This window comes from Tachypleus tridentatus, chromosome 1 (assembly GCF_004210375.1).
Source record: "Tachypleus tridentatus isolate NWPU-2018 chromosome 1, ASM421037v1, whole genome shotgun sequence".
In the NCBI taxonomy this organism is placed as follows: Eukaryota; Metazoa; Arthropoda; class Merostomata; order Xiphosura; family Limulidae; genus Tachypleus; species Tachypleus tridentatus.
In genome coordinates this window covers 134,753,958-134,780,047 of record NC_134825.1, presented here as the reverse complement: position 1 = coordinate 134,780,047, position 26,090 = coordinate 134,753,958, and the positions used below count along the sequence as shown (strand labels likewise).

The 26,090-nt window shown below is 32.0% G+C and overlaps 1 protein-coding gene across 5 annotated transcripts in view; it reads right to left on the bottom strand.

The window, feature by feature from the left end:
* Positions 1–26,090, bottom strand: part of LOC143224833 (uncharacterized) — a 146,749-nt gene that overhangs the window by 98,404 nt on the left and 22,255 nt on the right. For 4 of the 5 annotated variants that reach the window (XM_076453191.1, XM_076453205.1, XM_076453214.1 and 1 more), the window contains exons 4-8: positions 25,711–25,867; positions 24,697–24,858; positions 20,997–21,139; positions 9,430–9,748; positions 5,461–5,643 (exon numbers count right to left, since the gene is read on the bottom strand). In XM_076453191.1, the coding sequence (XP_076309306.1) occupies positions 5,461–5,643; positions 9,430–9,748; positions 20,997–21,139; positions 24,697–24,858; positions 25,711–25,867 (964 nt within the window). The remainder of the gene's footprint in view (positions 1–5,460; positions 5,644–9,429; positions 9,749–20,996; positions 21,140–24,696; positions 24,859–25,710; positions 25,868–26,090) is intronic. The other variant, XM_076453197.1, reaches the window with a different exon arrangement.

Here is a 26,090-nt window from a genome sequence, read left to right as displayed (position 1 = left end):
ATCAATGACTTCCAGCTGAAGTTCTACTGGCACGTCATCAATGACACAATCGAAAGGATTCTGAAAAAGGAGAATGTCACTTTCGATTCTGTCGAGATCTGAAAATCTCTCTAAAAAATGCTTATTTAAATTACCAATAATCTTTTTCTAAAACTCCAGGTTGACATCTGTGATTCCAGCATGAAACTCAATGAAACACTGAAAATGAGAGATGTTTCCTCCCTCCAAATGTGCTTCAAACAATGACAGCTTTCTCTGAAATCCTTTAATGATTCTATAGAAATCACAGACAAGGTTATTCTTCCTCTGAAGTTTTAAGTTCAATTCATTCATGTGGGATGTGATATCAACCAAAAATGACAACTTTGACCACCAGGTTGGATCCGACATAAGTGGATCGGCTCTATATTTCTCAATAAGAAATATATCTCTCCCTCTTCTCAGCTTATAAAAACGAGACAAGACTTTACCGCAGCTGAGCCACCTCACTGCCGTGTGATAAGACTTGTCACCTCTGTGACAAGAGTCACAGAAATCCGAATCAATTTCAAGAAATGCCTTGAGCTGGTGATGATTAAGTGCATGACCCTGAATGCAGTTCACTGCAGAAATGACTGGTTTCAGTACGCAAGATATATATCTAGGTGCTTGCTGATGTATAATACAGTGTATGAACAGAGTGCTTGGGAGTTGAAGATCTTCCAACTGTTTCCTGATCAGCCCCACCAGACCCTTCTTTACTCCAGCCATGTTTTTTCCTCCATCAACTGTTACACCTCTAAACTGATTCCATTGAAGGTTATAGTCTTGCAAAGTTTTATGCACTTCCATGAAAATGTCTTCTCCAGTTGTTCTTCCATGCATGCTGCAAACTGATCCCAACTCTTCTGTGATCTGCATATCTGTAATGCAATGTTCTCTCCAAGTTATTCTGCTCTCCATACAACTGAAGTTGCTGAAAGGCTGATACTTTCAAAGAAACTGGCTTTTTCAGGACACAGCTCATTTGCTGCTTCCATCATACCCTCTTTGATGAAGTTGCCATCACTCTATCATCCTATGCACTATTTTGTAACTAGTACAAGTGACAGATTCATTTTCAGCAAACTTTTTCGTGAAGAGATTCTTTTGAGATTTAAAATCACGTTTCATGGATTCAAATTTCTCAGAATGGAACTTTTCTGAAAATTTCAAATATGTTGATAGATGTTTTGTTTCATAGTGACACCAAAGATTGTAATTTTTCAAAATGGCTACACTTTCAGTGCACAAGTAGCTTTCTGGTTTTTTTGTTTCCACAAAGAAGTACTTTTCTCTCCATTCTTCATTGAAAGCACGACACTCAGAGTCCACTTTTCTTCTTTTAAAAGCAGCCATAAAGATGGGTGAAAAAAAAACAGGATCTGAAAATAAAAAACACAGAACGCTGTGAGAAAAGTATTGTACTGGTCCAAGAATGCACAAACAAAATATATTGAAATGTTCTTTTGCCACGACACTTACCTAAGAACGAGTTACAAAAAGCGCATAACCCAACTACTAAGAGAAATGAGCTTGCTGAAGTGGTAACCCTAGGCTGCTGAATTTACAAGACAAATCAATAGGATGAGAGTTAAGTCTGTACTTGTTTTCGAAATCCTAATGCTTTCATAGATACGTGCCTCAATATGAATAAATGGACCGCAAGGACAAAAGAAGAGTTTTTCTATTGGTTAAAAATGCGCGTGACAACCTTGTTTCTTTTTTCATAACGTCTTGTGTTTGCCAGCTTAAAGTGACCATCTGTGTGATTTATTTTGCTATGACAGTTGGACATTTGATGAAATGTCATCATTTATTTCCAAGCGGCTAGCTGCTGGCAGGCCAGACAAAATTACCTCGAGGGCCGTAGTTGTCAGAGTAGTACAAGTTCAGCAACATAAACACTTAACATGATATAAATTATAATATGTACAATCCAACTATAAACAAGGAGACAAAACTTAATTGATGAATCATCTGAAAACAAGTATATAAGGAATCCTCAAAGGATTCCAAATTAGATCACACAGTCAAATGTACTTAGCCTTTAAAATATTGCTAACTTCTGATGAAAATTATACTTACTTTATTGGAAAGCACATTAACTATGCTTACATTAGTGTTAGAAACAGTAAAAGATTGCTGTTTTTTCTTAAGTCTGATTTTGTTGTATAACATTTATGAGAGATGATGATTAAACATAGTCTAATACTGCCCTATTAGCTTCAAGTGATCAGTAATGTAGCCCACAGGCAATGTGCACTGCTATCCCCCTGTGTGGTATGAAGAGTTAGCAATGGGTGTTGCTAGACCAGTAAACGTGGCTAAAGAAGAGGGCTAGAGCTAAGTTTGATTTGAATTTTGCAAAATGCTACACATGGAATATCTGCACTCACCATCTCTAATTTAGTAGTAATATAATAGAAGAAGAGTAGTTAGTCAACACCGTCCACTCTTGGACTGTTCCTTCCCCAACTAACAGCAAGATTCACCATCACATTATAACATCTCTAAGGCATGGCTAGAAGGATGAGCAACATGGATTCACACATAACATCTGCAGATTCCAAGCTGAGCACTCTAGCCATTAAAATTATGAAACTAAGGGCAATAATATGAAATTTCAGTACAATGACTGAAAGAGATAAAGAATTAGTAAATACATTATAAAAATAAAAAATGTATGTGCTCATAAAGCCCAAATGGAAAGCAAAAATTACAAAACAAACAAGTGCAGGCTACAAGCTGTTCTATGTAGGAGAGTCAAAATGAAGGAATGTAGTTGGAATTCTGTTAGATAACGAAATTAAGATGAAAGTGGTTAAAAAAAGAGATAACATTGAATTGGTGTGCATGTGTGCATGCATGTGCGCAACAACTCAAAAAGAATTTCTGAACAATGTCTGTATAGTCTACAAATGGGATTCTCCAAAATTAAGAGAGAATTTTAAAGAGAAACTACTACATGTGATTATGAGAATACCAGATAATAGAATGTTTACTGTTGGAATATACTTAAATGCACATGTAGGAGAAAAGAAAAAGTGGGCAGGTTTGAAAGGAGAGGCTATGGAATAAGAAACACGGAAGGAAAGAGGTTATTAGAAATGACAAAAAGCGTAATTTGTTCCTGACAAACACCAGATTCAAAACAGAGGACTGCTTCATCACACACAAGAATGACTATATCTTAATCCAAGAAACATTAATATAGAATGTTAAGGGAAATGAAAGAAAAAAAGAATGGAACTGAGAAGATTAAGATGTGGAAGCTAAAAATGAAAAGATCAAGAGATATACAAAGAGGCAGTGAAACAAAAGATGCAGGAGGCCAAAAAGACTGCCAGAAAGGTATTGAAAGGTACTTTCAATACTGGAAAGTATTGAAGAAATGTCTGAATTAAGAATAAAAAAACATATGTAGCAGTGCAAAAAGACAAGGACCCAAACAGAAAAATAGATGGTGGTAGCAAACAATAAACACAGCAAGCCAAATAAGAGAAGAAGCTTACAAAGAACGGCAAATAAAGAATGAGCATTCAAGAATGGGGTACAAAAAAGTACAAAAAAAAAAAAAAGGCATATTGACTTATAGCAGTGGCAAAGAAAGAGGCAATTAAATATTAGTATAATGACATGAAGACACCAGAAGAGGAGATGAATGTTATACAGAGTAGCTAAGCAGAAAAGTATTGTAAAGAGAGACATCACACTTAAAGTAATTAAGGACAGAGAACAGGAACTACTGACAAATGAAAAGGTGGTAAAACAAGAGGTGGAAACAATACTACAAGAAACTATGTTATATTTAAAATGAGTCAGAAGAACCGAAAGAGATACTATCAATAATAAGAGTAGTATTGGATGTCAGTAGAGCAGAGGTCAATGAAATGACAAGAAATATTAAAATAAGCAAGGCATAATGTCCAACAGATATTGTTATCGAGATAGACAAGACATTAGGAGATAACAGAGATCAGTATGTATGGATCCTGTTGGAGAACATCTGGAGGGAAGAGTTCTTGAATGTGAAAATGAGAGAGAAATAAAATGGTGGAGCATCTACTGAAAGTAAAAGTACTGGAAAAGAGAACATGAGAAGCCATAGACATTGACAAAATACAGTTTGGAATTTAGCCTGGAAGAGGAACAATAGATGCAATCTTTGTTCTGTGACAGTTGTAGAAGAAATTGTAATGAAACAAGAAGTTATACAATGCATCTGTAGATTTGTAGAAAGTGTATGAAAATGTGCCTTGAGAATTAGCATATCGATGCATTTAAAAGAAAGGAGTGCCCAAAAAGTTGATTACCCTAGTGACAGCTTCGTATGAAGGAGCAACAAAAATTATAAATATGGTCAAGTTTGAAGTGAGCAATGAGCTAAGCAGAGGGTCAACCATTAATCCCCTGTTGTTCATTGCTATCAGTAGTTTCTTGAACAAGGAGTAGAATAAGGGATCCCTACGAGAACCGTAAATTGTTTTGTAATTTCCAATCACTTTCAGTTGTTAGGACAAGGTCATCAACAAATTAAACTGTGGCAGAAAAGTTTTAAAAAAGAAATTTAAAGATGAATGCTAACAAAATGAAAGCTATTCTGAATGAAAGAGGTAAGAAGATTAAGATCACAAGTGTAAATAGGTAGAATTTTAAAACGTAAAATTCAAAGTGAAGAAGAGAGCGAGAAAGCAGATAAAATTAAGGTGAGTTATAGGAAATGGGAGAAAATAGCCACAATCACCTATGAATAAAGGCTAACAAGAGTGCTGAAAGCAAAGTATATAATACTAGTACTCTATGGAGTCAACAGAAGAAGAAGGATTGTTAATAAGAACAAAAATGACAATGCTGAGATGGATGTTGGAATTGTCACTGAAAGAGGAAAGAATGAAAAAGAAAATTAAGAAAGTGGCAGAAATTTGTGAAATAAACGAAAATACAAGAAAAGGAAGAGTAATGTCATAGAAAGGGAAGAACAAGCAATGATTAGAACATTAGAATTGACAGGAATTGGTAAGTGAAGTTTGTTTGTTTTAAAAAAAAAAAAGATACAAAGCAGAAAGGAATCTCTGGTAATGAAAAGATGATTGGGAGAAAGCACCACATGTGAAGGACAGCAACCTCTGCTAAAGGGAAGAGTTGTAGAAGAAGAATTTTGAAGTAAAGATGATATCAAATATTTAATATTTTTGATAATATAAGAAAACAGTAACAACGTGGACTATCTCACTTATCCAACAGGTACATTTTGAAGCATTTTATAACAACACTATGATTTTGCACTGGAGTTGAAAGATGAAATGATAGATTTATAATAAAACTGATCATGTTTCTTTTCAAACCATTTTTTTCTTGCAGTGTGAGAACACCAAGTTGTTCAAAATTAAGTAGTTACTCGAAGACTGTTCCAAGTTAAAATTATATACAAATACTCACCATAATCTGTAGAAGGAACTGGTGATCTGTTTGTTCTTCAAGATCAATGCAAGGAAAAAACATGAATGTTAATTCATATAAGGAAAAGTAATAGCCACGATCAACCAATGATAGTAATCCTTTTGTACAGTGTAAGGCACAACAGTGAAAGAGGGCATCTTTAAGAAGTGTAAAAGCAGCATCCTGAAAAAAAAAAAAAGAATAGTATATGTTGTAATCTTTCTATAGTAAACTCCTTAAGTTAAATGATTGATAACTTTAAACCCAAATAATAAAAGCATGTGAAATTACACTAAAAGAGAAGTATAACAACATGGGGCCTATTGGTCCACCTCACACGTTCCACACTAAACTAACTTAAAATAAAAAAAACTTAAAGCCATCCATTATCATTCATATACTTATCCATCACTTTCTTAAACTCTTTACATTTACTACCTCTATAACATCTGAAGGCAACCCATTCCAATATCCAGCCACCCTGTTAGAAAAATAAAATTGTTGTAGTTGGAGGTGACTCCAAGAGTTTTAAGAGACTCATTGACTATAACACCAATATCTTTTTCTTTCATAACATTGTTAAGGTTATCTCCATCCAAATTACAATTGAAATTATGATAACCCACATGCCTTATCTTACATTTATTATAATTAAAACTCATCTGCCATATGCTTGCCTAATTTAAAGTGATCTAAATCCTCTAAGTCAGCAGCATCCTTTTCACAGCTAGCAACACCCAAAATATTAATAAACCAGCAAATTTAAGTAATTTATTGATTATTCCTTTATCTATGTCATTGATGTAAATCAAAAAGAGCAGGGGTCTTAAGAATGAGTCCCAAGTACCAACTTGTAACATTAATACAGTTTGAATAAATTCCATTTGTAACAACCCTCTGCTTTGTTGCAGAGATTCTGCTAACTTATCTCCTGCACATAAAGACAACTTTTTTACAAGTTTATTACATGACACCTTGTCAAATGGTTTCTGAAAATCCAGATATACCAAATCTATACCCTTACCCTCATCTACATAAGCAATAGTCTTTTCAAAGAATGTCAAAAGATTTCTAAGGCAATATTTTCCACTGGTAAAACCATGTTGACTATCCAATGAAATTCTAAACTTTGTTCAATGATTTTTAAAATAATCTTTTAACATACTTTCGAAAACTTTTTCCAAGAACTGATGCAAGACTAACAGGCCTATAATTACTGGAACACCTATTACCTCCCTTGAAAAGAAGAGTGACATTAATTAACCTACATTATTTCATCCAAGTGCATTATCGTTTTTGAAACTTCTCAATTTTTTTAATATAAATATCAGAATTAATGCAGTTATTTTGTTTGATCTTGTTTCCTTTTATCAACTGTTCAAGAAGTGGAATATTGCTTAAATCTTCATTAGTATAAACCAAAGAAAAAGCAAAATTTAACAACCCAGCCATTTAATACTAGCTTTCCTTTATCATCCACCAAGTGTACAACCCCAATTCTTCCATTTTATCTTTAATGTATTTAAATAAATCCTTATTCTTAATTTCACATTTTCAGCCAACCTTTCCTCGTACATCCTTTTTGATGTCCTAATTCCCGTTTCATCAATTTACTTGATATTCTTTAATCTTCCAAGTCTTCTGTTGTACCAGTCAATTTAAATGTCTTAAAATTTATAATGCTTTTCTTTAGTTTCTCTCAAACTATTTTTGATTTGACCTTGTTTTTGTACTTAAAGCTACCCAAGAAATATCCTTATGTTGAATATTTAAAAATTTATCTTTACAAATTTTCCATATTTGATGAGTGTCTCCAAATAACTCAACTACCCAATTTGCAACAGATAATTCTTCTCAGTTCATTTAACCATCAGCTATTCCCATCATAACAAAAAAATTCATTTATTTCTTATACTTTTAGCATTTCAATAGTAACAATTATGTGCCTGGCATGGCCTAGCGCGTTAAGGCGTGCGCTTCGTAATCTGAGGGTCCTGGGTTCGCGCCCGAGTAGCGCCAAACATGCTCGCCCTCCCAGCCATGGGGGCATTATAATGTTCAGTCAATCCCACTATTCGTTGGTAAAAGAGTAGCCCAAGAGTTGGCGGTGGGTGGTGATGACTAGCTGCCTTCCCTCTAGTCTTACACTACTAAATTAGGGACGGCTAGCACAGATAGCCCTCGAGTAGCTTTGTGTGAAATTCCAAAACAAACAATTCCAAACAAAGTAACAATTAAGCATATCCTTAATTACTTTTATATCCATTTCCTATGCTAAACTTTTCTCTGCCTCTTCTTTTTTACATTTAGTTTTTCCTGGCCCTCACCACTGTCTAATCCTAGTTTAAACATTCCCTCAGAGCTGAATTAATTATAGTAGCAAAGAAGCCAGATCCTATCTTGTTTAACTGTAAGCCATATCTATTCAAAAAACTACCCTTCTTTTATTAAACTGATCCCACAAATCCAACCATTCAATCTGCTCATCCTTACATACTAGCCTAAGCCTGAACATTTAGCCATAGTCACCTGCTTGCAACTTCATCTCCACAATTAATTCTGGGCAGTATCCCTGAAGAAAATTAAATTATGGGTCTCTTTCTTTAAATGCCTTTATCAACCTTTTGTATTTATTAATTAGCTCCTCTGATCTACCTCTCCCTACATCATTAGACTCATATGCACAACCAATACTGCACCTCTGTTAGCCTACTTTATTATATCTCCTGCTCTGCGAGTTGTATCTTCTATTTGCACCCCTGAGTATCAGAGTCCAATTATTTTCTCCCTATTTACCCCAAAGACTATTATATTCACATTTTTGTCAAGGAATAACTTAGAACTATAATAACCTTATCAAAATCCTTCTCTGACCCCTTTGGTTTCAAAAGCCAGAATCCAAGGGTTGAAATGTGTTGCTCAACATAATAGGCTAAATATAACTAACTAAATATACTATTTTGTTATTTTACTCTAGTAGTACTCTATCTTCCTGAAAGTTATTGTTAGCTGATGTATCCCTTGCATGTAAATACTTAAGCTTCTCATAAAATTTTGCTGCTGTTTTCCCACAGTCATTATTAGTAGTTAGTGCATAAAAACAAAAATATTAACATACATCCCAAGTGACATTGTTATTATTATTATTATTCATATGATAAAATGACAGTTTACTTATTTGTTTATGACTTTCTTTTTGGTGAAGAAAAAATTTCTCATTAAATAAATTACCAATTAGTCCTATGAATAATAATGGATTATTAATTGTGATAGTAAACTAATAACCATTACATGGCACCTTGTCAAATGGTTTCTGAAAATCCAGATATACCAAATCTATACCCTTACCCTCATCTACATAAGCAATAGCCTTTTCAAAGAATCTTGTTATTCAAACACCTACAAATTTTAAGATTACAAGAAGTGAGCACTTTACTACACATCAAATCCACACAAACAGCTTAAATTCTATAACTGTTTTTTTTTTTTTTAATCTTGGTTTCTTCACTCTCCCAGGCAGTGCTAGGGAGCAGTGAAATGAAGAGCAACAAATTGAAAACTAGAATAAACCTATACATCATCTCTCATTCAACTGAAATTCATATTTCAACAACGAGGAAAAGAAATTCAGAGACGAGTTATCATTACCTCCACTTCTTTCCATATAACATATGGTGATGTTACATTTACCTTCTAAACTATCTTATTATACAAGACCACTTTTGTAGAAGAGAACAAGTGAAATAAATAAACAATAAATAAAATTTAACTGAAAGTAATGAAATACAGCTTTACAAAACTTAAAAGCATGAAAAAAAATCAACACATGGCAAAAAACAGTAGACATTTTAAATGTGATAATTCATAACTCATAAGAAATTATATACTATATATTAATAACTTTTGCATTTTATACTTTAAGTCCTTTGAAAACCTCAGATTTCAGGTAAACAACAATCAAATACAAACCTTTGTTGCCTTTGTGCATTTCCTATGGGTTTCGAAGAACTGGCAGGATTCTACACTATCAACAAGTAGTTGTACATCAGTGGCTAAGCGCAACTGTACTACAAAATCTTGGAAAAGTTGAAGAGTTGAGAGTCTAAGCTGTGACTGGGATAAAATAGTTAATTCTGACAAAATCTTGTTTAAGGAGTTTTGGGGAATTTTAAAGATGCTATCTAAACTCTTCATCAGTAGTGTACTCCTCAACAGTCCAGAATTATTTCTAGGAAATACATGTTCACGTAATTTTGATCTTCCCCAGTTGTTCAGCTGAAGCCTGTAACTAATATAAAAGTGGTGTGTTAGCTATATCACAAATCTTAACAGACAAAATGTTATTCTATACTACTCTCTTACAGGTTTCTAGTCATAAATGAGTAGTCTTTCAACTATCAGTATGCAATGATGTTTAGTGAAAAATCTATTATCTAAAATCAATGATCTCATGGTTTGCAAGATTTGACATTCTACTCTGCCAAGTACTAACTCCATCTTCATTTTTTCAACTTTAATTCTCTGATTTAATGAGAGATAAATACAATTTAAGAAGTTGAGCTTATAACAATCAGATCTTATGAAAAAAAAACAAAAAAAATGTAAGTGCTGTTATGCGAATCAATACACTGTATAATATGTGCAACCTTTCAGCTTTTATCATTTGTAAAGATACACACCTGTGTTATGTTTTATGCACACAAAAAATACTCAATATTGGTGACCCTTTTAGTGAGACCAAACACTAATTTATTTACTAAGATTAACCTGGATTTTTTTTTCTAAAAAGTATGTAGACTGGCATGTTTTAATACTCTAAAAAGTAAGATGTCTGAATATTTACACTATCTCAAACAAATATTTAATAGATATTTACAAGTATAACACAGTGTAACTCTATGTTATCTATTTTTAAGAGATATGGCTTATTACTTACAACAGGAAATAATTAAAAACTAATTTTTAATATCTACTTTATGTAATTAACTTGTACATGTAAAGTCAATAAATTACAAAACAAAATCTTCCAAGGAAGAACAGAAAGTAGGAAAATATTTTCCCTTCTTACAGAAAATAGTATCAAAAAGAGCATTTACAAATATATATATATATTGCTTGCCTCCAAAACATTGTTCTAAAAAAATAATCATAAAACAACATTAATGGTTGAATTTTCATGAATATACAAATCTCATTACAATTCCCGTAGTTATGATATCATTCAATTTAAGATGTAATCTTACACTTAAAAATTGAAAGCATTAACTCAACTTTCCTACTATGGATAAATCCAAACAGAAATCAAAATCTATGCACTTGTTATTCTGTACACAGCTCTTACATATTTCAATACCACTCCTTAAATTGTATTAATATATATATATATAGTTGAAATTGAAACTTTAAGTAATAATTTTAAACACTGAAAGTAAGAAAAGCAATAAAGCCAACAGTCTGATACTAGAAATAATAATTACACTAGACTGCATATGTTTTCCACATCTTTCTTAATAATAACTTTCCAAATTTCTCATCACTGTGCGTAAAGGAAAAAAGCATGTTTTAATAGTAAGCTTAACTGTTATTATTTTGTAACATGTAGAAAAAAAGTACAGTTTAGGAACAAGGTATAAGCAATATTTAATAGTAGGCTTAACTGTTATATAATATTGTAAAGCAAGAATTATAAGAAATAAAATGAATGACTCAAGAACACTGGCCAGAATAACTGAAATCTGGTTAAATGCAGACATTTACTACAGAAGAAATTTCTTTGAAATACAAGGTTATCAATTGATTAATAGGTATAGAATACTGAAAAGAAGGGTAGGAGTGGTTTTACTCAAGAAATGAGAGTTACAACCTGTTTAACTTGGAGATATCAAAATTAAAATCAGTGAAGTTGAATCTATTTCAATTTCTGTTAATGGTTACATGGAGAGAAGATTTTTAGCTGTAATTTATTAAGGACTACCAGATGAAACTGATTAATGTAACGTGAATTTCCACGGGTATAAAAAATATTAACTTTTAATAAGGTTTAACTGTGCAAGATTTTAATTTTAGGCAACAGACTGCAAAATATTAGAATCAAATCATATAACAGGTCTTTAGAAACTGTTCAAGATGGTTTTCTATGTTAATTGGTCAAAGAACTTGACAATAAATCTTAGATAACATTGTTTTTATTAGTTTCTAATACAGAAATAGTATCAAATTCTATAATTTTTCCTAATGAAGGTTGAAGAAATATTCCTCAATCTGAAATTGTCAGAAGGAAAGAAGGTTGAATGATATAATCACATTAATTCTGAGCTTGTTAAGAAACAAGATGGGAAGATTAATGACTGATAATTTACTTGAGCCAGATAATATTTATCCAAGGGCTTTGAAAGAGATTAAGGATTGGATATATGAGCCACGTGCTATTGTATTTTAAGTAATTGGATAGTGGGAAGGTGCCAAAAGATTGGAAGTTGGATAATGTTACTCCTCTTTTCATTGAAAGTGTTAAAAGTTGCACCAGTAATTACAGACATTTTAAACTTACACCAGTGGCAGGAAAAGTTTTTCAAAGCTTTTATACAAGATACAGTGCAAATTAATTTATGAAAGTTTAAAATTTTGTTGGATAATCAGCATAGTTTCACTAGAGGGATACCTTACCCTACTAATCTTTTCTCATTCTTTGAAAAAGGTTACTGCTTAGGTAGATGGGGGTGGAGGTGTAGATGTGGTGTATATGGATTTTCAGAAAACATTTGACAGGGTGCCACATAAAAGGCTTGTTAAAAAAAACAAAAGTTCTCTTCAGATGTCAGGAATAGTTTGGGGATTGCAATTGTAGGGCATGATACCTATATTCTATGTTGGTGGCTGGGGCTATATACCAGTAAAAACGAACTGTCTGCTTGTTTCTTAGGTGTTGTTGTGCAAACTGAATATTTTTTAAATGTTTAAACATTTACAATTGGACCAAGTTGGGACTACTCTGTACTCAGAATTGCAATAAAACAATTGATCCTCTTCCACAAAGAATATACTGAATCAGTGTTGATCAGAAAAAAAGTTACACTCAACCCAACCAAGCAGCTGAGTATTAAGTCTGATACTGTATTACAAATAGGATTGTTCTTCTTCTATCACAATCTTGGAAAAAAACATCCAAGGACCAAGAGTAGAGGAATTCACTCTAACACTAGAGAAAAGCCTCTATCAATCATCCCAGTGACTAAGCCAGATGTGGTAAGGACTCCACAAGCAGTACTAGTACAATATGGGGGGGAATGTATGTGAGGAACAGAGAGAATCAAGTGCCTTAAATTTTTAAAAACAAACTGACCATGATTTATTCAATCTAATGATCAGTATGGTTGGGTAGAATCTCCTTATGCTTTACTCATGATAGTCCATGAATACTGGTCCAGCATAGTACAGTAATACCACCTGGTCAGCCTCTAGGCAGTCTTATGAAATGCCTCATTTCTACAGAGCCTATTACAACCTAGATAAAGTATTTAGTTAGAGGATGTTAATGCAGAACTAGTTTGATGCAAGTACACCTGCTTGAACAATACTTGCCACAAAGTAAGATCCAGTGAAAGAGACAAAGGGCCCCCATAAAGTAAAATAACAGGAAAAGCAATGCAAAGTACCTCTCCTTATGATTTAGTTGATGTGGTCGAGATAACAACAAGGGATGGTCAAAAGCACTCAAATAAATTGCCAAATTATGCAAATAATGTGAGATATATGTACTGGGAGAGGTCCACATACAAGTCTGCACAATGTCCTCCAGTGAGCAATTCAACCAGGCAGCTAAGGACAGAGATGTGACAAATCTGATAAAACACGACACTTGTAGAAATTTTCTTGCCATAAAAGAGAGCCCAAAATAAGTACTATGGATCAGTTTTTGGACTGAACTCATTAAGATAATCAGGAATAAATTACAGGAAACAATAAGAGTGTGCATATACAATGCAAACTACTCCAACTGTTAAAATCCACAGGCTAGCAGCAGCAACAAAAAAATAAATAGAGGCTAAGGGTTCAAATATGCAATACCACCTTAATATCCCAGTTAGGTAACTGAAAAGACCTCTTAGAATAACTTGAGATGCCCAGACAGCAATGTGGAGTCAAATCATTTCCATCTCATTGATTATCTAAATATAGTCAAAAAAAGCTTTCTTATGTAAGGTGACTGCAGATGAAAATGGAATATGGTTGACACATCTGGACAAAGTGTGTTCAATTTCCTCAGGAGACACCACTGTCGATATGTGTGTAATTTTCTTTGATAAATGTTCATCGTGGAACTATGCAGAGACTGAGATAAACACATGGCAACTTTCAGTGATGTCGAGAAAACCCACTTGTACAGAAATATATATGCAAAAACAGCTCGTTTGGGTTGAGAAAATATTTTACATAGAAGAGCGAACAACGTTTCGACCTTTCCCGAGTACTGGGAACCAAAATGCCTGCAGTTGAATGTTCCAATAAGCAGCAAATACATCAATTATTGGTGTCCCAAACTGAAATAAGGTACAAAGTACAAAACAGAAGAAGTTAGCAAAGCATTGATGACAAAACAACATTCAAACATCTAACACCGCCCTCTACATCCCGACACTCAGTTACACAATCCCTTCCAAACACGTGGTCAGCTTCCGGTCAGTTACCTTTTTCTTTGTGAACCTGACGATGACCAAAGAAGGTTGAAACGTTATTCGCTCTTCTATGTAAAATATTTTCTCAACCCAAACGAGCCATTTTTGCACATATACATGGCAACTTTAGAAGCTAAACCTCAGTGCCATGAGAAGTGATGGGGAAGGGGCACTCTTGAAGATACTGAAGAGGTAAAAAACATAGGTGATCATGCCAGTCTGGTGCTGCTAACAGCACATGATGGGGAGTTAACTGAAACATAGTTAGAACTCTGTACCTGTATGCCTTTCCACTGATTTGTCTATTACCCAATCTCATCTGTTCCTGGGGAGTGGGAACCAAAATGCCTGCAGTTGAATGTTCCAATAAGCAGCAAATGCATCAATTATTGGTGTCCCAAACTGGAATAAGGTATAAAATACAAAACAGAAGAAGTTAGCAAAGCATTGATGACAAAACAACAAAAGGAGGAGTAATAATGAGAAAGTAGAACAGAAGGCCAATGGGTAGGATGCAGTCTTGTCGAAAAGACAGCCAACAACAAAGTATAACACTACCACAACATAGAAGGTATGAACACACTCAAAAGACATGGGCTATAACCAACAGGAAATCAATATTTTCATCTATTGAGTGATGTATTGTATACCATTGTGTTCTGAACAAATAAGCATGATTTTCACAGAAAGTACAAGGTTTGTTCCCATAGGAAGGTTAATGACTAAATTGGATGAACTTGTAATGGTTCTCATCAAATAGTCAGAAAGACAGAAAAATTTTGGGAGTAAGAAGAAATTGTATTATTTTTGCATGTTGTAAGTCTATGTTTTCTGGTACATTATTTAAAGCACTACTACCATTAGTATAAAATATGTAGGCTTTGGTATAATCTACAATCAACAGCAATAAAGAAAAAGAAAATTGGGCAAAATATTTCTCATTTTCTTATGTTTAATTTTTTATTTATTATTGTGAAAGTAACTAAAATGTAAAAATATCTTTTTAGGTGGGTTAAAATCAGAGTAGGTAAAATAAATAATAACAAAAGAAATTCCATGAGGCATGTGTGTGTGTCTTTCTTATAGCAAAGCCACATCGAGCTATCTGCCGAGCCCACTGAGGGGGAATCAAACCCCTGATTTTAGCTTGTAAATACGTAGACTTACCTCTGTACTAGCGAGGTGCAAGACATGCACACAAACAGCACATATATGATACAATTTCATACAGTAATGTGAGCTGCACATGTATGGATAGTAGTTTGACATTGTTACAAAGGGCAATACAACAATAAAATGCAATTATAAATAGATTTCGACTGGCTTTGTAAGCACCTAAGAGAAGGTTGGAATAAATCTAAATTACCTTTTTTTCTATCCAGAATATATTTAAATTGTAGCATGAAACTACATTAGTTTATCCTAAGTAAGTTTGAGCTCATAACAGTATACATTGACCTTTTTTTTGCATTAATACTTTATATTTCATCTGTTATTTTCTCTATCTTAACTCAAAACTGAATCAGAAGTCCAAAACGTATAAGAGGTTTTAAGGATTACACAAAGAAAATTTGAGATTTTTGAGATAACAAAAAGTGTCTTTAATACTAACGTGAAAATTACTTTGCATATGGACTATTCAAAACAAATATTCAATATATTCATGGACAAACCCTTATTTTAGTTTGTTACAACTTCTTCAGTTAAAAAATGAATTTCTTGGACAAGAAAGACTTGTAATGTTAACTGAATGAATAGCACATTTAGTGAAGACATACAAACTATATTGAAAGTTAAAATTATTAAATCTGTAAAGACATTAAATGAATACAAAGAGGTCCGTGGTCCATCAAACTCACTGAGCCTGTGGTGAGAGAGTTATATAGTATCAGCTAAGGGAGATGGTTGGAGTTAGTAGCCTCATTTAAACATTGGCAATGGGTTAAATTGTGTGGAGCATATGATTGTATCCAAGCCAGTCCTATCTGCTGATGGTAGGTAAAAAAAGTAACAAATTTTTTTTTTAAATAAATAATGGAGGCATGTCAAAGAACAATAAACAAGGAGGACAAAACATTATTCACTGCATGTGAATGCTGAAAAGTAATGGATTATAACAAAATAGTATTCATTACATTTGACTTGTCAAGGAGTAATACATGAGAACTAAATAAAACTATCCATGGGTACAAACTATGCAGTAAAAACAATGATAAACACTAATAATTAAGAAGGCAAACTGAAGAGTAATGAATAATGTCTATACAAAGTGTTGCAAACTAAGACCAATTAATATCAAAATATCATCTCCTATGTATATGTGTTAAAGGGTAATGAATGAGAATTAAACATAAACATCTAAGAATGCATGCTAAAAAGAAACTAGGTCAAACATTCATCCACCTTGTGTTCATATTATGGAATAATTAGCTATACCTAAACAGTACATACCAAGTGCAAATGCTGAAGAGTAATGAGTTATGATGAACATCACATTATAAGTAGTATAAAGATTAAGGAACCATGACTGAAGAACATACTGTTTATTATTTGTGATGAAGTAGTAAACTAGAAATAAACAATATCTAAGTATACATGGTAAGAAAAAACAACTACTTCTAAATATCAACATTTGTGTATATATAAAAAGGATCAATAAACCAAGACCAAAAACATGATATTGCAAGTAAAACTTGGTAAGAGGGAATTAACTGCATCTAAAAATTATCTTCTATGGATATACGTAGAGAAACAATGAGCTATGGCAAAACATCAACTCAAATGAGTAACATGTTAAGGAATATAAATTAGAACCAAATCTCAATAAAGATGTGTAACATGCAAGAACTAACTGACAAAGACTAAGTATTATCTATCACTTATATCAAATTAAAAAGTTAAGAACAAGAACCACATGTTAACTCTCACTACATATTTGGTCCCAGGACTCAACTCATGTTGTGTACGAAAGTCTTGTAATGTTTACTGATGATATGCAAATTTTGTGAAGATTAACTGTAACAAACGCAAAAACATTAAAAGATTTTATAAAGTTTCAAATTTTCTAAGTAATGTTTTTCAAATGAATATTTTTCTTGTCAAATGTTGACTATACAACATGCAAAATAATTCTGATTTTAAAATTAAAAGTACTTTTAGGAATCAAAAGAAATTTAACTTCCACATGCAAAATCTTTATAACCTCCAGATAATTATCAAATGTTTTTGTAGACAAAAACTTGTTTTATCCATTATTTTCATTAGTGTCTATACTGGTTTGATCCATTTGACAGACCTGGTAACCACCCTAAAAATTAGGAAAGAGATATAAAGGATGCTTCTTTTCATTCTAGAATAACTACAGATTATAACAGAAACACATAAATGCTTAGTCTAAACAGCTTAAATCTTGTAACATTATACATTATAACTGAAATAAAAAATAATGTATGTATATACATTACTATAAACAAATTTCTTAAATTTCAGTAAAAATAGAACATTAAATAGTGAAGTATAGAAAATAATCATCTTTTGTAGCAACAAACTTTGTACTTGTTTACTGCTTGCAGAGAGTTATTAAGATGCATCAAATTCTGCAAGTGGGGAATGCAAAATAATTTGTTTTTAGGTTTTATGTATACATTTTGAAGTAATGAAAAGTCAAGTTACTATATAAACATTATATAATTCCACTGTAACTTAAAGTTTAGTACTATGCTGTATTTCAGTCTAAACTACGATTTTTTGGGCTTGACTAATATCATCCCTTATCACTTGAAATCTTTCATGAACAGAAATAGTTTTCACACATACTTCACAGGGGAAATTCTGAGCTTTTGATGTAACATTGAGTAAAGTAGATGTACACAAGTAAACATTTTCAAAAATGGAAGAGGTGAGGGGAGCCACCTTGGTTGATTCAATCAGTATATATTATAAACCAGAAAAGCTGGTGATTACTATCTTATATTATAGTTTGTTAATATCAGTAATTTGAGTATCTAATTTGAAGAAACTACAAACTTTGTATTAGAACATCATAAACATCTAACTTCAACCAATGCTGCATTCAACATATAGCACACAAAAAAGGAATATTTAGTTAATTTCTCAATTGAAAAGAATATATTGACAAAAAATCCTAATGTATAATACTAACATTCAAGGTATAAGCTATATTTTGATACCATACTTAAGACACATTTCATAAAATAGAAGTTCAATAAAATTTTGAATGCGAGTCTACAAATGCAATAACATGGCCTTTGACCTATGCTCAATGGAAGACTTGTCTTGATAGGGTTAACAATTGCATACATGGCAAGGTATAATCAACTAAGACTAAACATTATCTTGTGTACATGTCAAGAAGACAATCCATAACAAAGTACAGTGTCTTCCCACAAAATTGCATCCCATTATTTTGAAGATTTCCTTACTCTACTGCTGTGGTTACACCAAATAAGGAAATTTTCAAAGCAATGGAAAATTTTAGGTCAATAAAACCTTTACATTCCAAGCACTATTTAACTCTTCATTGTACAATGAAGAAATCCACATTTAAGTTACATTTAACATAACAATCATTCCAAATAATTTTACTTAATGTCCAAGGAGCTGTGTTTCAGTCACCACAGAAAAATGATAACTACAAGTAAAATCATAAATCAGTTTTTATGAATTATTATTAGTACAGATCTGAAAAAAAATCTAATAAGGACAAAAACAGAAAATAATAGTCATATACAAATATCACAGTATTACGTTTATAGTCCTGATGGTCTCTTAGAAATAAGATATTTTTAGATATCTATTAATAAGGCAAAAATGTCACCAAATATTTCAGGTAACTTATCAGATATAAGCAGAGAGACTGTTTGTAATAACAAGTATCTAACTACTTAATGTATAGCAGTTGCCAATTGTATATGGATTTCATTTTCTTCTAGTTTAATGAATTTAACACAATAACCGATGAAGAATTTGAGCATAAAATGTTGAAATTAGAAAAATTATTAAATGTACATGTTTTATCCTCTCAACAATATCATATTTGTAAATTTTCACTAAATGAGTATAGATTTTATTTTACTGTACCAATGTTTGCTAATACATGAATACACAGTTGAATTTATTGCATGCCTTTATACCTAAATTAGGATTTTATACCACCTTTAGCTCTGTATGGAATAAATCTCTCTTGTAATAGTACATTTCATGAATATTTCCATAATTTTATAAATCAAGAAATGTCTATCAGTTTACATCATTAAATCAAACACTATTTAAAAATTAATAAAATCTGAGTGATATAACTAAATATCAATGATCTAAAAATTAAGTTTTCAAGTAAAGAATACTTATCTAAGGCACCTTATTGGCAGATAGACAATCAAGACATGTTTTATCCAATTGTTTTGAGAGCAAGATAAATTCAGTTTATAGCTTTTCTAAAAGATTTCATGCAAAGCTACTCGATGGCTATCTGTGCTAGCCATCCCTAATATAGTAGTGTAAGACTAGAGGGAAAGCAGTTAGTCATCACCACCCACAGCCAACTCTTGGGCTACTCTTTTACCAATGAATAGTGGGATTGCTGTCACATTATAATGCCCCCATGGCTGAAAAGGTAGGCATGTTTGGTGCAACAGGGATTCAAACCCACAACTCTTGGATTATTAGTCAAGTGCCTTAACCACCTGGCTATGCTGGGCCTGGACAGAAACATTATTATTAGTATTATTATTATTATTATTATACTGTCACGTAAGGTTCCTGATAGGAAAGTGTATTTTCATTACAAAGAAAAAGACTGTTGAAAAAAATTTAAAAAGATGTTATTCACAAGTTACAGCATTCTGGAGTAACTTATTCCATCATCAACAAAGTCTGAAAATCATGTTACAAAGAAGATTATTGCTCAAATTATAATATAACAACATAATCATTAGTTAAGAAAAGTTATATATAAACATTATTTTAACTATCTATTTACAAGTTACATAGCAGCTGAGTTAAATGTAAAAATTTAGAACAATTTTAGATCTAGAGAGCTTTATGAATCACTAATAGTTGGTGCAGTCTTTAGCTACGAGTAGACTTTCTTTAATGTAGAGTTAGAGGTCTGAAGATCCTGTGGTGACAATAGAGAAATTGTTAAATGAGATATTGTGACCAGTGGTTTCAATGTGTCTGAATAGGCAAGTGGCTGGGTTTAAATAGTTGAATAATTTGTTCTTTGTAACTGAACTTCTACATTCATGGAGTGTATACAAAATATATGTGTAGTGACTATATGGTTACATACATTGGCAAAATGAAACACTGCTTAAAAACTAGAGTCTGTGAACATTTAGGATTATCTAATACAATGAACCTTCCATTACTTAAACCCAGCCACTCACCATTTGTGCACATTCTGAAACCACAGGTCACAATATCTAATTAATGATTTCTATATAATCCCAACAGGATCTTCAGACCTTGAACTCTACATTAAAGACAGTCTGCTCATAGCTAAAGACTGCCCCTACTATTAATGATTCATAAAGTTCTCCAGATCTAAAATTGTTCTAAATTTTCACACTTAACTTGGCTGCTGTGAAATATATATATAAACATTGTTTTAATTATTTATTTACAACTTTTCTTAATAACTAATGATTATGTTATATTATAATTTTAGCAATAATTTTCTTTGTAACACAATTTTCAAATTTTACTGATGATGGAATAAGTTACTCTGAAATGTTTGAAACTGTAAATAAAATATCTTATGTGTTGTCAATAGTTTTCACCTTCAGTATCAAATTTCAGATTAAGGCACTTCATATATCATTAGTGTCAATTTCTTCTCACCTCATCCTGGTTTTAGACATCTCAAGCACTGAAAGTTGGATATTTAAGTCTTGAAAGCAGGTTATTTTGTTCACTCTGAAGTCTTGTACATATACTTCATAACTGCATTCAATACTTGAACTTACAGATTCCTTGAAAATATCCTGAATAACAGGAAGATAGAGATATGCAAGTAAAATAATCTCTTTCTGCACAAAAAGTAAAACCAACCTATATATATAGACACACATGTATATTACTATAAGGAAAGAAAGTTACCACTAAAGAAATAAACTATGTAAGGCTAGCTACTGAGCTTGAAAAAAAAAAACCAAACAATATAGGAATGGCAGTAAATGTATCATCACTTGATCAGTTAATGATCACATAGCAGAATAAGCCATCTTGACTTTACATGGAGAAAAAAACTCCTTACATCACTACCTTCCCCACTTTGTCTATCGAAAGCTTGGTGTTTGAATTGAATCTCAACTTTCATTATTATACTCGCACTTAAATTTTTTTTTTTTTTTTAAAGGGAGCAGCCAACCCCCAAAACATGAAATTTTATGGACTTGCAAGCAGTTTCAGGGGTAATTGTAAAATGTACTCTATAGTGGAAGACAGCAGAAAACTCACCGAATTAAAATATAGATGTTACATAAATTGAAATGAAACTAAAAGGTAACAACATATCCTAATTTATTTTATTGCGAGAAGAAATTTCAATCCATTTCATTCACACTACTTAAGCGATTTTTATTTCATATATGATCTTTTAATTTCTAAAAAGAGCAAGTCATTTTTTCTCCTTTCAAGTAGTGTCCTTTCCTGATCCAAATAAAGGAAAATCTCTGAATCAATGTCAATGTAATTTATGCTTGTTCTCATTATCATCTAGCTAACACACTTATCAATAAAATGTCAAACACTTCTGATGAAGAGATGGATACTTACATTACTACTAACTTTATAGTAATCAGTTTTTCATATTCTGAAACAGCTGTTAGTCATATACAAATTTACATTTGTAATAAACAAAATCCTCAAATTAGCAAAATAGCTCTAAAATGCCTTCAGTAATGACAAAATAAGTTAACATTCTTTCCTAATCAAAATAAATAAATATATTTTTAAGATCTAGATTTAGTAAATGTCACCACACTGTTGTTGCAACAAAAAAACTTTGTACTTACAAATAACAGTTTATTTCTAACAAATCAGTGTTGTCAAAAGAGATTCAAAATTGTAGAAAACAGAACATAAAAGTCACCCAAAAACTACCCAATGTTAAATATTTTCTTAAATGAAGAGATCAAAACATTGATGATCCAAAACAGAATGGGATCATGACCATGAAAAGGAAAAAAACCAACAACAAAGTACTTACAGGGCTGAATGGAAGAGAAATAAATGACAAAAATGGTAGAACAATATTCTCTAAGGTATGTCAAAAAGAGAATGTGAATATGAAAACTATTACTGACTCTTTAACAATAAAGAAAATGTGAATGTGAAAATGCTGTTAGTGGTCTATTGGCGTGAACATTCCATAATTGTTCCACACAAGTGTTTCCTGCCAAATTGAAAATCTGTTGCCATAGCAATTAATACACACTGGCAAAAACTTAAAATGATCACGAACAACAAATGAAACAACACCATAAATAAAATTCAATATAACAACAACAGTGCCACTATCAATAATAAACTGTTTCAACTTTTTGCCCAGTATTTTTGAAAGCACCTTTATAACCCCAAATCTCAATTTGTTTCATACGTAATTTTAACAATGTAAGCTTTTTTTTTTTTTTTTTTTTAAGCCAAACTTTGGGGTTTCTGGATCTCAGTTTGTATACCCACCCTATAACTTTTGCAGAGATCCAAATTAACCTCAGGAAGAATAAAGTGCAAAGCCCCTGGAGAGTATAAAATTAATAGTTTAATCCTGAAAAACCTTTTCAAATAAAACGTAATTTAATTACAATTTACTATTTATTGTTACCATCTCTTTGGAAATCAGATACAATTAAGGTAAACCCCAAGAAAAATAACTGAATTAATCCTGTCAATTAGACCATTAACTTGATAATCACCCTTGGTAAGTTGGAGAAATTAATTATGAACTGATTAAACACTTACCTATAAACCAACAATATTATTAGGAAAACACAAGTTCAAGTAGAAAATGTAGACTGACCACATTATGAGATTTACCAAACCCATCTTTTGCAGTTTCAAAAGAAAGCATACAATCATAGATACCTTTCTAGGTGTCCAAAGCCTTTCATTCAGTATGGCACAACAGATTTCACTATAATTTAATAGATAATCAAGTAACTACTTCCACTGTATGCTGGATATGAGCTTTGTAACTGACAGAACAGGTAAAATTAAGATCAGCAATGTGACCTCTAGGCCCTTCATGTTTAAAACCTCTGTCACCCAAGGATCAGTGTTTAGTCCAACATTATACAACCCTTTTGTCAATGAGATTCTGTTCATTTCCTTATGTTCTTCTAATAACCCATGTACCATGAGATTTAAGGCCTAAATAATCACTCAATGTAGTGTCAGATTGGTACAACAATAGGTATGTAGCTTTCAACCCACCCACATCCCAAGCTACAGTCTTTTTTAGAAAAATAAATAAAAGTAGGAAGAAACTTTGTAATCTCCAGTTAACCCTTAACAATTCAGGTACTGATCACGTAGAATCTTTAAGAATTAATTAATTAATCAATTCAGACCCTAATTATCACTTTTTTTTTTATACAACTCATGCCAACTTTGAACTGGATATCTTTGGTACAGTCTTGGCTATTTTTAATCTTTACACCTGTTTCATTAATGTCAACATCCACCTTTTACATTCAAGCCTTTATATATAGGAAGCAGTCTTCTGCAGTTTCATAATCAACCTCTTTGTAGTTCAACAAACTTCCAGTTTCCTGTATCCAGCTTCCTACCACCTCACTTTATCCCACATTTATGACGAGATGTAAACTCTCCTTGAGATTTCAAATGTATTGGTTTAAACAGATTCTTATGTGAACATAATTATTAAATGGAAAGTTTCAAGTCACAAACACTGACTTTTCACATTATTTTAACAGATTAGTCAGGTTTATGATGTTTTTTTGTGATTATCATGAATCTACTTTTCATAATTATGGTGTGTTTGTTCATGTTAACTTTACCTCATAATTGTTTTTACAGAATGTTACACTTAGCTTCACTTTACCTAAAGTTATAAATACTAACAATTTCAATAAAACCTATTGATCAATATTTTAAAATCAGTAATTTGTTGTACAGTTACTGTTATTTCAAAGGCAGCAATTCATAAACCACATCTAATAGTTGTGATAAAAGCTTTTTGATATCTTAATTTCTTGAGGCATAGTGACACTGTCAAAGAATCAAACCGTCTTAGTGGAAATATATCAGACAACATGTATCTTAAGAACAGTTGGAAGAGAAGACTTGTAAAAGAAAAATATGTTAATGAGGTGAAAAAACTGTTGCTTCCTTTAGTGCACATTTCTTACAGTTCACAAGTTTTCATATAATTTAAACTCTACTACTACAAACTAAAGATATTACATAACATGAAACAAAGACATGCATTTCTTGCTTTATGGTAAAAGATGAAGCACATCATCAGAATACTTTTTACATAGCATTTTTTAAATATAAAACTAGTCATGAAGATATTTACCAGTTTATTCAAGATGGAAGTCCATAAAGCAATTTTCTGAAGATCTGATGAACTTTCAAAACTACAGTCAAACATATTCTTTACTATCCTTACATGCTCTCCATTATACCCAACAGTTGGGATAATTTTCCAACTACATGTTCCATAAAGATCTTGACGGTTCTGGAAATAAACTGCTTTCAGTGTTACCACATAAAACTTTAATAGCATAGAGACAGGAATGGAGCATTTCCTTTCTTAGTTTCTTGTGTGATTTACAATAACATACGAATTCCAGCATTAGTGAGGTTTAATTAATCTCAGATGATATTTAACCCCCCAATATTAAGTAAGCTAGTCAATAATACAGAGAAAACAAAATTTACATATAATTTGAAGTCACTTTTGAAAATACAAATAAATATATTTGCAAACTATAGAAACAAAATTATAAAAACACATATTGGTCAACCTTAACTAACACCTGCACTCTGAATCATTTGGTTTATCTTAACAGGAACTCTTTCAGAGGACTTGAAGCTGCATTTGTTAATAAAAAAAAAAAAAAAAAAAGTTCTTCAAACCTCCTTATGAAATAGATCCAAAAGTAAGCTCAAGTCATATTTCTCCACAGTCCACAGTGGAGTATAATAAAATTTAGTCCATTAACTTGTCACTCTAGATAACCTCCAATACAAAAAGCTTGATCAAGAATTATTAATTAATATTTAACAAAACTCAATCTGAAAATATTTACAACTACCTTATTATACAATATTCTAAGGTTGCAAATTGTTTACATTATATACATACCAGGTACATTCTCTGCTTACCAAATAGGACTTGTTTACATAGCTTTAATTTAGTATTACTGACCAAATTTCTTCATCAAAAACTCTGGGTTACCTTTCATTTTTGTAAGAAACAAAATAAAGAGACTTGTCTCAGTTTTGAGAACAAAACTATGTATTTTGAGATTAATAGATGCACTAATCCTTACTTCTTATTTTGTAAAAACAAACAAACAGGGCATACCTTCACAATCCTTTCAGTGTCTGCAAGTATATCAACTTTCAGAACATTAAAAGCAGAAAGTATTCCTTTCTTTAAGTTCACAGAGTGCTTTTCCTCCTTACTGTTTATGAACACCTCACTTATGCCATGCTCATCCAGTAAGAAATAGAGAGGATACCTAAAATATTTCATAAACTAATGTTAATGAAAATGTCTATTAATGTTGGTGTAAAACATTTGAACTTTAAAAACACAACATGTGTGTTCATCATTTTAAAATTGTATATTTCTTAAAAGAATGAGATTAAAGACTACATCAGTGTAATTTCTAAATATATACAAACAAAAGTGAATTTTCATTTAATATACTACTTTAATGGAAAAATAAGCCTGGGAGACTC